The sequence below is a fragment of the Lithobates pipiens genome, unplaced genomic scaffold (genome assembly GCF_037356315.1).
Source record: "Lithobates pipiens isolate NorthernLeopardFrog02 unplaced genomic scaffold, aLitPip1_a1.2 Scaffold_8, whole genome shotgun sequence".
In the NCBI taxonomy this organism is placed as follows: Eukaryota; Metazoa; Chordata; class Amphibia; order Anura; family Ranidae; genus Lithobates; species Lithobates pipiens.
Window position 1 is genome coordinate 203,247,177 of NW_027507903.1, and position 16,712 is coordinate 203,263,888.

Consider the following 16,712-nt stretch of genomic DNA (forward strand, 5'->3'; position numbering starts at 1 on the left):
AGGTTGGGGAAGAGGGAGAAGGCACATTTAAAAAAAATAGTTATAGTCAGCATTATCTTCTAGTTTTAGGCTTGGTTCACACTACTGCGACCTGAAAGTTACGTGACTTATGGTGCGACTTTGCCAGATGACTTCCTGCTCATTTGCTGACGACTTGAGTACTATTTTAAAGCAACTTCAAAATGACTTTCAGGGAATGACTAGGTAATCTTCTTGTAATGTTGGATCCAAATCACATCAATATAGATGAGACTTTTAGGCAACTTCCATTAAAGTCTATGGGCTGATAGAAGTCTCCTTGAAGTAGTACAGGAATCTTTTCTAAAGTCAGAGCGACTTCATTAGTGTTAATTAAAACAGCTCTCATTGACCAACATGGGATTTCACATGTCATGTGACTTGCGATCTCACAAGTCGGATCCCAAGTCGCAGCAGTGTGAACCAAGCTTAACCACTTCAGCCCCGGAAGGATTTAGCCCCTTCATGACCAGAGCGTTTTTTTGCGTCTCTTTAACTGACAGTTGTGCGATCGGGCTACATGGCTCCCAAACAAAATTGGCGTCCTTTTTTTCCCCACAAATAGAGCTTTCTTTCAGTGGTATTTGATCACCTCTGCGTCTTTTATTTTTTGCGCTATAAACAAAAAAAGAGCATCAATTTTGCATTAATTTTTCCTTTTTGCTATAATAAATATCCCCCAAAAATATATAAAAAAAACGTTTTTTTCCCTCAGTTTAGGCCGATATGTATTCTTCTACATATTTTTGGTAAAAAAAAAAATCGCAATATTTTTGCATTTTTATTAATATTTTTTTTTTTAATAGTAATGGCAGCGATCAGCGATTTTTATCGTGACTGTGACATTTTGGCGGACACATCGGACAATTTTGACACATTTTTGGGACCATTGGCATTAATACAGCGATCTATGCTATAAAATTGCATTGATTACTGTAAAAATGACACTGGCAATGAAGGGGTTAACCATTAGGTGGCAGTGTAGAGGTTAAGTATTCCTAGGGGTGTGTTTCTAACTGTATGGGGGCGTGGCTGTGTGTGACATCAACCTGATCAGTGCTCCCAATGACAGGGAGCAGACGATCAGTGTGCTGTCACTAGGCAGAATGGGGAGATGCTGTTTACATTGGCATCTCCCCATTCTTGAGCTCCGTGACATGATCGTGGGTATCCCCACGGCAATCGAGTCTGCGTGGCCCGCGACCATGTTCATAGAGCTCTCGGTAAGAAAGCGCATGGCGGCAAATACAAAGTAACGTACGGGTATGTTACTTTGCCCAGTCGCGCTATTCTGCCGACGTATTTATACAGGAGCTGGTCGGGAACAGGTTAAAGAAAAGGAGGCTGCCACTGCTGACTCTTTATCCTGAAAATGCTAGTTGTCTGCTGTCTTACTGATGATCTTCTGGTTTTGATACCTTGGGGTTGATTTACTGAAGGCAAATAGGCTATTCATTTTGCAAGGGCATTTTCTGTTTTATACGGTTTTGTTTTATTTTGCATACTACTGGGTATTCTTTGCAAAAGGGATTGGGCCGCTGCATGGAAAACTCTTGCACAGAGGAGGTAAGTATAACATGTTGTTATTTTTTTAATGAATATCATTTACAATCGGCCCCTTTCACACTGGTGGAGACCACCAGCTCAGCAGGGGATCTCTCCGCTGATCCCCGCTGAGCAAGCACATGACAGGTCTGTGTCCGCTCCGCTGATGCAGACTGGACACTGATACAGCCTGCTGTCCTCTATGGGCTGATGGATGGAATAGACCACCTGTACGTTTCCATTTGACTGTTATCCAATTCCCCAGATCCCCATCCGTCTGTTTTTAGAAGACTAGATCAGATGTTGTTGAACAAGACTAGATCAGATCGGGTGTTGAACAAGCTGAAGTTAGAAGCTGATTGGTTATTATGCACAGCTGCACCAGATTCTGTGTGCACTCGTTTTAATAAATCCTCCCCTAATCATCATAGGAATTTCCTACGTTGCATAGCACCATCTAGTGGCCGAATGTGCTATTTTCCATTTAAAAAAGCAAATAAATCCACCACAGGAAATTGCCTAATAACATATTTATGTTGCCCCATTTACACAAAACAAATGTATATACACTTTCACTGGATGAATTACTATGCAACTGTTTTATAAATACACCCCTAAGTACTGAGGCCAGTGTGTCAGAATAGTAGATACATACAGAATAATACAAACAATTCAGATATTTTCCAACTTCTGTCAGCAGATGGCAAGCAAGAGCTAATATAGCATATTTTCTCATCGCAGTGAGCTTCTTATATATGTAATCTGAATCATTCAGAAAAGTGCAGTGGTGCAGGTTTAGCTCTGCCAAATTCCATGATACTGCCGCAAGTGAATTTCATCACAGAACTGGAAAGTAATTTATATACTGTAATTTCAAACCCATCCTGATACTTTATTTATGTAGGTTACTCGTGTATATGTTACACCAAAAAAATAAAAAAATAATAATCAGACTGCAGAAAAAAATGTTAGCGTTTGATACTTTGCTTCCAATACAAAAAAAAAGTATATTTTATGGTTACTGGTTATCTGTGATATACAGTACATCCTTACACTATAATGCCCTGCACACACGGTCGAACATTCCAACGACAAAATCCGTCAGATTTTGGCCCAAACTTGTCTCACATACATGGTCGCACAGTTGTCGGAAAATTCAATCGTTCAGAACGAGGTGACGTAAACCACGTACGACGGTACTATAAAGAGGCGAGTAGCCAATAGCGTTCGCCTCGTAATTTATTCTGAGCATGCGCGGCACTTTGTGCGTCGGAATTGTATACACACGATTGGAATTTAAAAGATTGGATTTTGTGGTCGGAAAAATTTAGACCCAGCTCTCAAACTTTGTGTGTCGGAAATTCCAACGGAAAAAGTCAGATGGAGCCCACACACGATCGGATTTTCCGACAACACGATCCGATCGCACATTTTCCATCGGAAAGTTTGACCATGTGTACAGGGCATTAGTCTTCCCCAGTGGCATCACTAGGGTTGGTGTCACCCCATGCAGAAAAGTTGGTGTCACCCCCCCTCCACTAACTATAGCCCCCTCAATGCAGACCCCCCTCCATCAGTGCAGACCCCCCTCAGTGCAGACCAACCCCCCTCCGTCAGTGCAGACCCCCCTCCAGTGCAGACCAACCCCCCTCCATCAGTGCAGACCCCCCTCCATCAGTGCAGACCCCCTTCATCAGTGAAGACCCCCCTCCAGTGCAGACCACCCCCCTCCATCAGTGCACAACCCCCTCAGTGCAGACCCCCCTCCATCAGTGCAGATCCCCCCTCCAGTGCAGACCACCCCCATCACTGCAGACCCCCCTCCATCAGTGCAGACCCCCCCTCCATCAGTGCAGACCCCCATATCCCCTCCCATAGCACCCCCCTAGCACATGTCCATTTGTATTGCATTAATCTACAGACCTCAGAATAGCACAAGATAGGCACAGCGGTGTGTCCCTCTGACTCCCTCCTCCGCCTCACAGAGAAGCAGACCGAAGCCGCCTCCCCCTCCTACGTATATGTAAACAGAGAGAGGCGGCTTCTTACTGCTCTGCTGTGTGAGACAGCAGGCGGGTGAGGACAGTGCAGCGTTAGTGCTGCCCCTGCCCCTGGGTGTCACCCAGTGCGACCCGCAAACACCCCCCCCCCCCCCCCAGCGACGCTACTGGTCTTCCCAACACATACAAAAAGTGATTAAAAAAAAAATCTGTGGAGGATTAAATAATTAATTTTCAAGTAATACCTGGAAAAATTGAAACCATTTCACAAATCTTGTTTTTCGCACTTAGCAGCTGTAGTATTCTTGGCATAAGGTTTACCTACAAAATATGATACATTCAGGTTACTATAATGATACAATGTATTTTTTTTTCTAGAATTTGCTTTTTAGGGCTCATGCACATGAATGTAAATACAACTCTCATATATACACTGGCTTTTGCCTTTTGGCTTTTGCCAGCAGAAACATTCAGGGTACAAAATGCATGACTGTAAAGGTGCAAAAACGACTTGTCTCTAGAAGAGCATAATTCTTCATCCACTAGAATAAATTTTACAGTCATATTCATCTTTAATGCAGGATTTAGGCTTTTATTTCATTGCGGAATTCTCTTCTAAATGACTGATCTAAACTAGACAATACAGATATAATAGAGCTGCAGAAAAAAAAACAATTAACAATTATCACCAATGCAGCTTTTTTCCAACAAATTGATTTGCATTATTTTAATAGGTCCGCCCTCCACACTATCGGAATTATTGGAAAAGTGTTACATTCTGTTACCCATAAATACTGCAATGTTTTTTTCCTAAAAGGGTACGTATCTAAGATGTAGTCTATTGTGCCCCATACACACAATGAGGCCGCGTACACACGCGGGGACTGTTCGCTCAACTTTGTCCGTCAAACAGTTTCAGCGGACAGTCCGCTCAAAATTAGCATGGACGGACTTGCCCACACACGACGAACGAACAGTCCGCTGAAACCATGCGCGATGACGTGAACGGCACGTACGACGGGACTAGAAAACTACGTCCTATACACTGCAATGCAAACTTCGGCGTGTAAATCCTTTCTGAGCATGCGCGGAACTTAGTTTGACGAACAAGCCTACACACGAGGGGACTGTTCGCTGAAACAAAGTTTCAGCGGACAGTTTTTCGGAATTTCCGAAAAACTTTGTTCAGCAGACTGTCCGCTGAAACTGTCCGCTGAAAGCCCACACACAAGCTGACTGTCCGCCGAAACACTGTTCAGCGGACAAAGTTGAGCGAACAGTCCCCGCGTGTGTACGCGGCCTCAGAGTTTTCCATCCAAGATTTTTATGACGGAATTCCGCTCAAGCTTGGCTTGCATACACATGGTCACACAAAAGTTCTCTGAACTTTGGACCGTCAAGAACGCGGTGATATACAACACTACGACGAGCCGAGAAAATTAAAGCGGGAGTCCACCGGGACTCCGCGTTTTTTTTTTTTTTTTTTTAAAAGCCAGCAGCTACAAATACTGCAGCTGCTGACTTTTAAATAGTGACACTTACCTGTCCAGCGCGCCCGCGATGTCGGCACCCGAAGCCGATCGCTCGCTCGGCTGCCGGGTCCCGCCGCCATCTTGGGTATGGGAATCAGGAAATGGAGCCTTTCGGCTTCATTTCCCGGTTCCCTACTGCGCATGCGCGAGCCGCGCGGCGCAATCCGGACGGTCCCCGCTGCCTCTGCGAGCTGTGTGTTTCCCAGCAGGCAGCGGGGCACTTGCTGAAGGGGGCGGGGCATTGCGGAACGGGGGCGTAACCTACGCTCGTTCCGCAGACAGCTAGCCCGGAAGTGGGTGCAGTTACCTGGATTATCCAGGTAACTGCACCCCCCTCCCCCCTGAAAGGTGCCGATTGTGGCGCCGGAGGGGGGGAGGGATCAGATGAGCGGAGGTCCATTTTAGGGTGGACCTCCGCTTTAAGTTCAATCCTTCCGAGCATGCGTCTGATTGTTTCCGAGCTTGCGTAGGAATTTTGCTCGTCCGAATTGCTACAGGCAATCGGGATTTCCATTTGGAACCTTTTCCGTCAGAAAAATAGAGAACCCGCTCTCAATCTTTTGCTGGTCGAAATTTTGCCAGCACAAGACCAATGGAGCATACACACGGTCGGAATATCCGACCAAAAGCTCTCATTGGACGCTTGCTGGTGGGATTTCTGATCATGTGTACGGGGTTTATATGTCAGTTTGGAAAAATCCTTGCTGAGCTAATTACCTAGGCCACCATTGCCAGCCTTTATTTCTGAAAATGCTAATTGACTGGCTGTCATGCTGATCTTCATGCAGGGGCGGACTGACAACTCATAGGGCCGCCGGGCAATAGGAGATTATGGGGCCCTGGGCAATAAGAGAAGATTATGGGGCCCTCAGGCAATAAGAGATTATGGGTCCCCCAGGTAATAGATTATGGGGCCACACAGTATACACACACACACACATATACAGTATACACACACAGACACACAATATACACCCACAGAATACACACACAGAATACACATACACACACTGAAAAGGTACTGGAGAGGCGGGGCAGCTATAATCTTGTGATTTTTTTTAAAAACACAGATTTTTACATACTGTCCCTAGTTTTATTGAGGCTGGAAACCCTGATGGGGCCCCTTAGTGTCATATGGCCCTCGGGCAGTGCCCGAGTGCCAAATGGTCAGTTCGCCCCTGTCTTCATGACAGGAGAGTGTGGCCGACTTATCTTCTGGTCTGATTCATGTGCAAATTCAGGCCACAATTTGGGCTTGATTCGCACCTGAATAAGTGAACAGGGACACGGCTGCAGCATGTTTGAACGGGGCCTAAATGGGTTGCTGTATGTGTGGGAAAGGCAGGAAAAAGATCCTTACGCCTTTTCTAAAATTGCAGCCGCACAGAAACCTCCTTGTGCTATGCATTTCCATGCACAGGAAAATGCACCAAGGTTTCCAATGCATTGGAATGTCATTAAGAATTAATGGCACCCCCACATGTCTGTTAAACTGCAGTATGTTCTTCCTGTGGGTGCAGGAATGCATGTGATCTGCATGCAGTCCCACACCAGCATAGATGTGAATCTAGCTTAAGACATGTTATCTGATCTGGTAAGTCATTGTATACAATTTCTGCGAAAAAAAAACTATTTTAGTAATTGGACTAGATGGCTGTCCATAGGTCTCTTAGAAACAGTGAAACAATAAGTATCAGATCAATAGTGAAAAATATGACAATAAATATTAATATATAATATTAATAATGACAATTGTGAATTTTATGACATGATGCGTATTATCTCAAATGCTGAAAGTCCCATCCATTTGCTTAATATATACTGATGTAATAGTAAGATGTAATAAATGTGTCACAGTCTGGGACATGGTTTCTTCCGCAGTCATTATTCTGGAACAGAAACTTTTTTTGTGCCTTCACTTTTTACAAAGAGTGTTAACTGTTTTTGACAACATTTTTAGCACATTCACACCCAGTACTGAACTCTTCAAAATCCATCAACTACTAAACAATTATATAACATCTAGCCTCACACCCATTTCCTTAACTTGTTTTCCTTTCTTGTGCATTATTTATTACAGGTCATCCAACAAGACCCATTCCATGAGCTACAAAATACTTTACTCCTAATCATCCTTCTATTATTCTGATTATAGTGTATGAGTGCTGTATTAGCTGCCAGAACAGATTTGTATTTCTGCCCAACAAGTTCTGAGATTTACACAACTCTGCCACAATGCACAGTTCTGCTTTACGGGGGAGGGATCTGATTTCTCTCTCTGCTGCAGTTTCACTTTCATTTCCAGGTCTACTCCACACCCCACCCTGTGACTGGACAGTGAAAGGAGAAGCAGCAGACTGATGAGCTTACTTCACCATGACTGTGCTATTTTCTCCTATTAGCAAACTTCCTACATTGTAATACCTCTAATGTGTTTCTCATGCTGTTTCTCCCTCCCCACTCTGAACTGTCCTTGCACTGCTTGCATTTGAATTGCATTCATTGTATATCTGGCTGGAGTACAACTTTAATTCAATCTTTAGTGTCCCTGATTACTAGCCACATCAGTACAGTGTCATCATACCAGTGCAGCCAGCCACAGTGTCCCTGATCACTAGCCACCTCACTAAAGTGTCACTATGCCAGTTCAGCTGGCCACAGTGTTCCTGATCGCTAGCCACCTTAGTACAGTGTTACCATACCACTGCAGATAGCCAATGCCCCTGACTGCCACCAACCCAATAAAGTGACACTGGACCAGTGCAGCGAGCAACGATATTCCTGATCGCCACCACACTAGTCCCAGTGACACCACACCAGTGTAAGCCAGAAACAGTTTTCCTGTTCACCACCACAACTGCCCTAGTGTCACCAGGCTAGTGTAAGCCAGTAACAGTGTTCGTGATTGCCACCACCCAACTCCCAGTGTTACCAGACCAGTGTAAGCCAGTTACAGTATTCCTGATTGCCACCAGAAAAGTGCCAGCATCGCCAGATCAGTGCAGCCAACAGCAGTGTTCCTGATAGTGCCACACTAGTAACAGCGTCACCAGAGCCATTGCAGTCATCAACAGCATTCCAGATCATGGCCACATCAGTACAGTGTCACCACTGATCTGGCAGTACTGACCTTTGACTATTTATTGTTCACATTTCTGCCTGCCATCCCATCTGCGTGTCACACTAACTATATGTCTGCAAGACACCAGCCCCAGCCATCCCCTGCAGACAACTGCAGTCCTTGAAACACAGGAACGCTTTTTTTCACCCTTGGTTCACCCATCTGTACTTCCTGGCCAGTGAACATAGCCACATACCAGTAGGCTAGGCTTGCTTGACATATTGGAATGGAGACTGCTATAAGTGACAGTACACTAAGCTATATTTCCTGACCACTCATACAGAGGCAAGCATTACAGTATACTGTTTTTAAAACAATGTTGGTTGGTTTTTGTGACACACAAGATATAATGCCTGGTACATAATCGATCCAAACATTGAAATAGTCTCAGGTTTGGTAGAATGTGTTTTGAGGTATAATTATAAGTATGCCTATGCTGTGTGTTGGAAGTATTTTAATTACTTACAACTTTGTGTAATAAAAATACATTTTAATTTTCTTGCATTGTGCAAACATTGCATTGTGTGGGTATTTCTACTGCCCTGCACTCCAGGGCCTTCAAACCTGTGAGAGGTAGTCAGAAAATTCAATGCCTAACTTATCACTTGAACACCTGACGGGGCCCTTTTTGGGACCCTTTCTATAGCTAGGGTGCAAAAATGTCTCACAAATGTGGTATGCCCATACTCAGGATTAGCAGAATGTGTTTTTGGGGTATAAATCGAATTCTGTTCATGGTGTGTGTTCTAAATACCTTAATAATTTACAACCTTGTGTAAAAAAAAAAAATACATTTTCATTTTCTTTCCACATTTTTCAAGAATTTGTGGCAAAAAAAACCTCTTCAAAAGTCTTACCATGCCTCTTAGAAATACTGTGTGGTGTCTGCTTTCCAAAATAGTCATTTTACGGATGTTTTTACTGTTCTGGTACTCCAGGGCCCCAAAACATGGATAGGTAGTCAGGAAATGAGATGCCTAATCTATGTTCTTTGAAAGCATGAAGGTGCTCCTTGGATTTTGGACCTCTTTATGTAAGTAGGCTTCAAAAGAGACTAACATATGTGGTATTCTCATATTTGCAATGAATTGCAGAGAGTGTTTTGAGGTGTAAGTATGCCAATGACAGCTGCGTGTAAAAAAACAAAACATTTGTATATTCTTTCTTATTTTGTGGCAAGAGATTTGATCTTCAAAAGACGCACCATGCCTCTAATTAAATATGTTGGAAAGGCTACATTGCAAAATATGGTCACTTTGTAGGTGTTTATCCTGTCCTGGCACTTCAGAGCCCCAAGAAATATGACAGGTAGAGGATGAAGATGTTTGGTGGATTTTGGGCCCCTCTATGCAAATAAGCAGTGAAAGTCTCACACATAAGAGTAGAAGAATGTGTTAGGGGATGTAATGATAATATAATAATAATAATAATGCTCAATTTACAAAGATGTGTGGCAAAAATCTGCCTACTTCCTATGATGAGATAGGCATTAAGTATATCAGGATTTCAGAATTCATCAATTTTTAAATATACTGTACAGCAGTGGTCATCAACCCTGTCCTCAGGGCCCACTAACAGGCCAGGTTTGCAAGATAACTGAAATACATCACAGGTGATATCATTTGCTGCTCAGTGATTGCAGTATTCTAGTCTGCATCTCCCCAACGTAATACATAAAACCTGGCCTGTTAGTGGGCCCTGAGGACAGGGTTGATGACCACTGCTGAACAGTATACAATAGTTTGTAGACAACATAACTTTCACACCAAAGAAATGTGGTAGAATACATTTTGGCTTAAATTTATGAAAAGATAATATTTGCAAAGTTTTATAGCAGAAAGCTTTTCGTTCAAAATGTTTGGACAGTAAGTGCCCGTTCACACTACCGCGACTTGTCAGGCGACTTAGCCGCCTGACAAGTCGCGCTCCGTTCTGTACTATGGAACCGTTCTAATAGGAGCGACTCAAGTCGCTCCGACTTAGAAAAAGGTTCCTGTAGTATTTTCGGGGCGACTTCAGGCGACTTGCATTGACTTCTATACAGAAGTCATTTTGCAAGTCGCCGCTGAAGTCGTGTGCAGGTCGCGTCTGTGAGTCGCGCTGCAAGTCGCGTCGCCCCTGTGTGAACGGGCACTAAGGCTCGGTTCACACAGGGGCAACACGACTTTCAACACGACTTTTGGAGGCGACTTGGACGCGACTTGGACGCGACTTGGACGTGACTTGGATGTGACTTGGACATGACTTACAACACTACTTTAAGTCGCCCCAGGCCAGGCGACTTGCCGTGGCCAATCAGAGAATGAGCTCTCAGGGGGGAACTCCTTTTGAGAGCTGATAATTCTCTGAGAGTCGCCTCCGTATAGACGGAGATCCAACTTGGAGGCGACCTCCATTGAAATCAATGGGTACCAGTCGCCTACAAGTCGGATTGAAGTAGTACAGGAACCTTTTCTGAAGTTGGAGCGACTTCAGTAGTGTGCATTAAGACAGCTCTCATTCACTTACATTGATTTCTACATGTTGTGCGACCTGAGGTGACTTGGGGCGACTTGAAGTCGGATCTGAGTCGCCCCTGTGTGAACCGGCTCTAAGATGGATATTTAGAAGTACAGTGCACTCCTATTGTAATAGATCCTGTGGGAGTATCTGTGAATGTGTCATTTGTCTACAGAGTTTGAGAGTTTATGGGTGTAGTAGGAATATTAGAGTGTCAACTCTTTCAGGAACAGGCAGAGATATAAATGGATATATGTAAACAGTTGTAAAATATGTCAGTATAAACACATGGAAAAATATTAAGCGGCATGTATCCTAATTTACTGCATTATATAAATATTTATATTCCAGATGTTGTTCCCTATTACCTGTATGAAGATGATGGGAGTAGTTCATAAAAGGCTGTGAGCATCGTTTAGAATTCTATTGGTCTACGCACTGAATGTGATGGTGCTTGCAGCCACCAATGCAAGTTCCTGTCACAGACAGGTACATGAATCTGTCTGGGTCAGGCCATTCTGGACATTTCTTGCTCACAGTATTTGCTCCTTCCCTCCCCAGCCTCTGTGTCTGTAGCACTGACAGGTATAGGCTATCAGGTCTGCCTGGCTGTTGACTGACAAGACAATGGCCAGATCCATAACTGCTATTCAGTCCAATGACAGCTTATGAATCCAGCCCTAATTAGGGGCAGTTCGTTCTTAAGTGAACTACCAACAGAAAAGTGTTCTAAGGGGTTTTTTTTTTATTTCCACTAGATATGTTCATAATAGCAGAGCTCCAATGAAACCCACTCAAGTAGGTACAAATCACTCTGCACCTGATTATACCTCTGCCCTCTGATTACACTTGTCTGACATGGAAGCAAACTCATTACAAGATTTCAATGACTGAGCTCAGGTGAGAGATAGACATTTAAACACTTGTTGACAGTCATCTCTTTTGCAGCACGCTGGAATCAATGTGCTGCTAATATAATGATTATAAAAAGTGATTAAATATCTCAAGATCAAAGACGTTTAATCAACTGTGTAGCCCTAGCTTTATAGTGCAACTACCGTGCAATCATTTTTTAAGCAGAAATACTGTATACCATTTGATGCATTTTGATAAAATTTCCAAAGAGAAGCACCATTTTTTTTGGGGGGGGGGGCATCCTTCTATGCAAGGCATATACTGTATAATGTACTGTACATGCAGTGTGCATGGCATGGATTAGAATAAGGAAAATACATATTTTTTTTCGAATAGCTGAACATGTCAATTAAACTGATTGAGCTGAATACCAACTACTAAAATGGAAAAAAAAATTGCTCACCCAAGCACATCTACCATTTGTGTAATTTGATTGCAGGTAAAATTACTGTCAACAGAATATCAGTAGGCTTTGGGAATAATGAACAGCGCAGAGTTTTTTGGCCTACTCTGCCTGAATTGCTGTTCTGAGCTTCTGCTGAATAGAATGTTGTACTACAGGCAGTTTTGGAACCAAAGGCAGCCACACCGAGCCGTATTATGTTAAAGCAGGACTCCTCCCACCACAGGCTGACAATGGGTATATATAGGAGGCCTGCCCCCTGACAATCCTAGTTGGAGATTGGTCAGGGCTCTCACATACACCCCATGTCACTCCAGCTCTCTGCCCTGCTTCATTTACAGAACCTTCTGAAAACCAGAGGAGGCGCTCAAGAACTGAAGCACATGTCAGACACCTGCTGCTACACTAAACCACTCCCCTGCCTCCAGATCAAAACAAACAGGCCTAGCTCACAGCATAGGCCTGCCTAAATTTACCTGCGCTAAACAATACAAATCAAACCCGCTACTCTAGCACCTACCTACCTAAGGTAGAGAGTGCTACATAAGTTAAACTTTAAAGTTCAAAATAATAGTAGTAAGTAGGTCAGAAATAATTGAAATTCAATGTAAAAATTTATATATATGTTTTTAACTTTTCACCATAGATACACTTTAAGAGTGCCCTTGGTTTTTTGAAATCCTAGCAACGCACCTGCACACACGAATACTATCAATGCAAATGTGAAGATACATTTTTTTTAAAACTTAAACTGTTCTTTCTATTTTGTTTTACATTTCAGAAAAATAATTGGATTAGCCCTGCTGTGAAAAAAGAATTTTGAAAAAAGAATTTTAAAAAGTATTTGAAATAACAGTGTGAGATGGACTCATCCTGCCAGTGTTCCACATCTGAAAACCTAACAGAGAGAAAAATAATATATTTCATGGAGTTAGCCTCGTGAATAAAAACAAGGAACACAAAACGATTTTACTGTGCAATAACAGTTGTAGTAAGTTTTCAATCTTGTGACTGAAATATATTAAATTACCCTTAAGAGACATACTGTTTTAGCATTGATTTTCTTATCAATTGCCCCTTTGTACACATCAGAAAACCATGCAACAATAACTGCTCATTTTATCTCACATGCTCGCTTGGACTGAAAATGTATTTTTTTGTCTTTGGTTTCTACTTTGCAGAGAATTAGACCTAATAGCCATAAAGGCATGACTGTGAAACACAGGCCCTTGAATTCATAAAGAGTGATGTAGACCCTCTTTAGTATTTCATTACACCTCCACAGCAAAAATGTTAGTTCTTGCAACATATTCATGTACATGTTGAGATCAGGTAAATGAATCTGTTGCATGGATGTGGGCACTAAGGCCATACTGGAAAGACTGTCCTTAGTGTAGCTCAGGAACATTACGCCTGATAAAATTACAGTTTCAGCATAAATAACCTCCCTAGCGACTGTGCCCAACACACAGGCATATCCGTGGCTGTGCAGTTTTATTGTTGGGTGGGTGGAGTTTTATGGGGAACTCTGAGACTAGTTAGGCATCAGGTTTGCCTCCTGGGTGATTGACAGATGAAGACAGTGTGGATTCCATAGCTGCTATCCAGCTCAATAGAAGCCCTAGAATCCATCCACTGCTATCCCCTGTCAGTCACACAGGGGGTGGGCCCAATAGTTACAGAGCTTCCCACAAGGCTCTGCTCACCCAACAACTGAATTGTACACCTAATGCATCTGTATGATGGGCAGAGTCTGATGGGGAACTCAAACCCACATGTTGCTTATGACGTGGGTTTGATGACCTTTTATGCCATAGGCAAATGTTGATGCATTCTGCAAGTCAGAACTGCTGATTTTCCAGAAGTGACATCACTTGCACTGGGGACCAGGAAAACTCTTCTGAGACAAAAATATGGTGACTGCTATTGTTAGCCTCCTAAAAATACTTGGTGTGTGGATGTTTCACACTCTTTCCCTATATCCTGTTACAAGTTGTGTCTGTGTAATCCTGGACTGCATGCTTTGTATGGCCAAATATATGTGAGTAAAATATTAAAAGAAGCTGCAGTCTGGGAAAAAAAAAAAGTCAGCAGATACAAATACTGTAGCTGCTGACCTTTAATATAAGGACACTCACCTGTCCGGGGATCCCGTGATTTTAGCACCCCATGCCATTTTGTCTATCAGGTGTAGGCGCTGGCAATGAAAATAAGAAAAACTGAAAGTGAAGCCTTTACTGTGCATGTGTGAGTCACGCTAGACTTTCTGAATGGTCCCACCATCTTCTGGGACCTGTGTGTGTTCCAGAAGGCAGCGAGGGGAAGGAAGAGGGGCTGGAAATGCATGTAGATCGCTGATCTTAACTAGAACTGGGAATCCAGGTGCCCGCTTCCCCCCCAAAAAGTGCCAAATGTGGCAGTGGATGGTGCAAACAAGTAGAGCTTCCCCTTTTGGATGGAGCTCAGCTTTAACCCTCAAACATTGGAGCACAGTAAATAGCAAGAATTTTCTAATGATTTCACTGCCAAAATAAGCAAATGTTAATCTATGCGCCCCCCCCCCCCCCCCCATGCAAGTTGGAGGTTCATTCAAAAATAATTTTCAGCCTGCAGATGACACTGCTGTGCAAAGAGAGCAGTGTGTTTTTGTTTAATACTGTAATGGTCAGTTACAATTACAGCATTAAAAGTTCTATATTATTTTTGTTTACTTGTCAATCCATAAATAATAAAAAAACTAAAAATAAAACAGGGTTTTTTTTACTTAAAAGAAGTTTGCCAAAAAAAAAACATTATACATATTTAAAAAAATATTAAAAGAGATAGGCTGGCAAATTAATCATAAATGTATTAACAAGCTAACGATGATAAATTTGATATGCACATCTAGGCTTCAATGACTTTTGATCACAGATGGGTTTAGTAGCTTTTTAGTTTAGTTTAAACATGCATTTGTGAGGACAAGATGAGAAAAAAGAAATACTGACAAAACTATGCAGAAGCACAAAAAGTTCTGATTTAGCAGCAAATGTACCATAGGCATGTTGTAAAAATAAGAATAGTATAGAATAGTGTACAGTGTAGAAGGTTTTTTTTTTTCTTTCAAGTATAAGGTAAGGTTTAAAAAAAAGGCAAAGTTAATAACAAAATTAAACGCATGCAGCTGACAGTTTAAAGAATGGTTTCTTAGATGCTTTCCATTAAGTGCAATAAAGTAATATATCTGTTTTCATTATCCAAGAGTTTCCTGAGTCAGTCCTAATCAAAACATTACAAATAGAGTCCAGAAATAGAAGACGCTGACACCTCCACAGCTGAATTTAAAACAGACTCTCGGTTCTTGCTGTGTGCACTACGAACATGAAATGTGGGAGTTGGAAGTAAAAGGTTTTTGCAGATACCTCAGAAGTGTGGATTACACCACCATCTACTAAGTCATTATGCGTAGTATGTATACAAGAAGTCCGCCTGCATGTTCAAGGTGTGTGAGAAGTACATACGTAGCTTAAAGCGTGGATTTTCACCCATTTGCACAACATGCTCTCCCCTCCCTCCTTCTGTTTACATAATTGCATTTTTTTGTTTTGTTTTTTACTATAAATACCCTTTTCTTTTTTTTTTTACATCATTGAATCCTTGATGATATGTACTGACAGCGCTGCATCATGGGATGTCTACTCCACACATGCCAGGGGGCAGTGTGTCAGAAAGCTGGTAGGGCCCTATGGCATGTATACACATGCTCAGGGGGATCCAGGTGCATGTGCAGAAACGTTGTGGATCTCTACCAGTTCTATGGGACCTGGTAGAGACCTGCAGAGTGTCGCATTTCCCTTCATGATAGCGGTGCCAGAAGCAAAGCAGAGCAAGGGTAACCTGCAAGAAGGTAATAGATATTGTTATTATTTTAACATAGGGACAATTTATAGTCATTTTGTACTTTATTTAGGACACCTAGTTTGGAGTTCCTTGTGTTTTAGGAAACCTGCAATAACAGAAATTTGTCAGTTTTATAAGGAATTGCTGAACATTCCTTCTGAAGGGGCTTGGTTATTCAAGCTGTGACAGCACTTAAAGCAGAACTTTACCCAACAGGGGAAGTTCCACTCTCTCTTCCATATTTGAATATATTTTTTTGGGAGGGGAAGCAGGTACTTAGTTTTGTCAGGTTCCCATTCCCCTCTTCTGCTTGGAGCGCCTAGGCTATCTGAACATAAGTTCTCTTCCCACTGTCCCTGCCCACAACCGGCTGCGGGACCATTCACAAAGCACAGTGAGGCTTGCACATGTGCGATGGGCAGCCTGCTGTGAAGCCGAAAGGAGTCACAGCCGGCTGCCCACAGTTAACATGTAGGCGCTGGTGACCTGAACACCAGGGAGAAAGGAACTGGATCCCTGGACAGGTGAGTCTATGTATATTAAAAAGTCAACAACTACAGTTTTTGCACATATAACTGAAGCTCCTCTTTAAGAGAGCAATTACACATGAGTAAAAGCAGTTGGTGAACTACTAATGCATTTCAAATTTCTGCTACAATCACAAAGTTTAGTCAACTGACCTTAATTTGGGTTCTGTATAGTTGTCATGCTGCTCCAATAGAAGAGCGACAGCAGAAAAAATTCCAAATTGTCCATCAGGTCTACAGCATGTATTATTTTATTTTTTTAAGTAATATTAA

The 16,712-nt window shown here is 42.5% G+C and overlaps 1 protein-coding gene across 1 annotated transcript in view; it reads right to left on the reverse strand.

The window, feature by feature from the left end:
- CPED1 (cadherin like and PC-esterase domain containing 1) overlaps positions 1-16,712 on the reverse strand; it is a 396,971-nt gene that overhangs the window by 284,104 nt on the left and 96,155 nt on the right. The window contains exon 4 of the mRNA XM_077473332.1: positions 3,809-3,884. Coding sequence (XP_077329458.1) covers positions 3,809-3,884 — 76 coding nt within the window. The remainder of the gene's footprint in view (positions 1-3,808; positions 3,885-16,712) is intronic.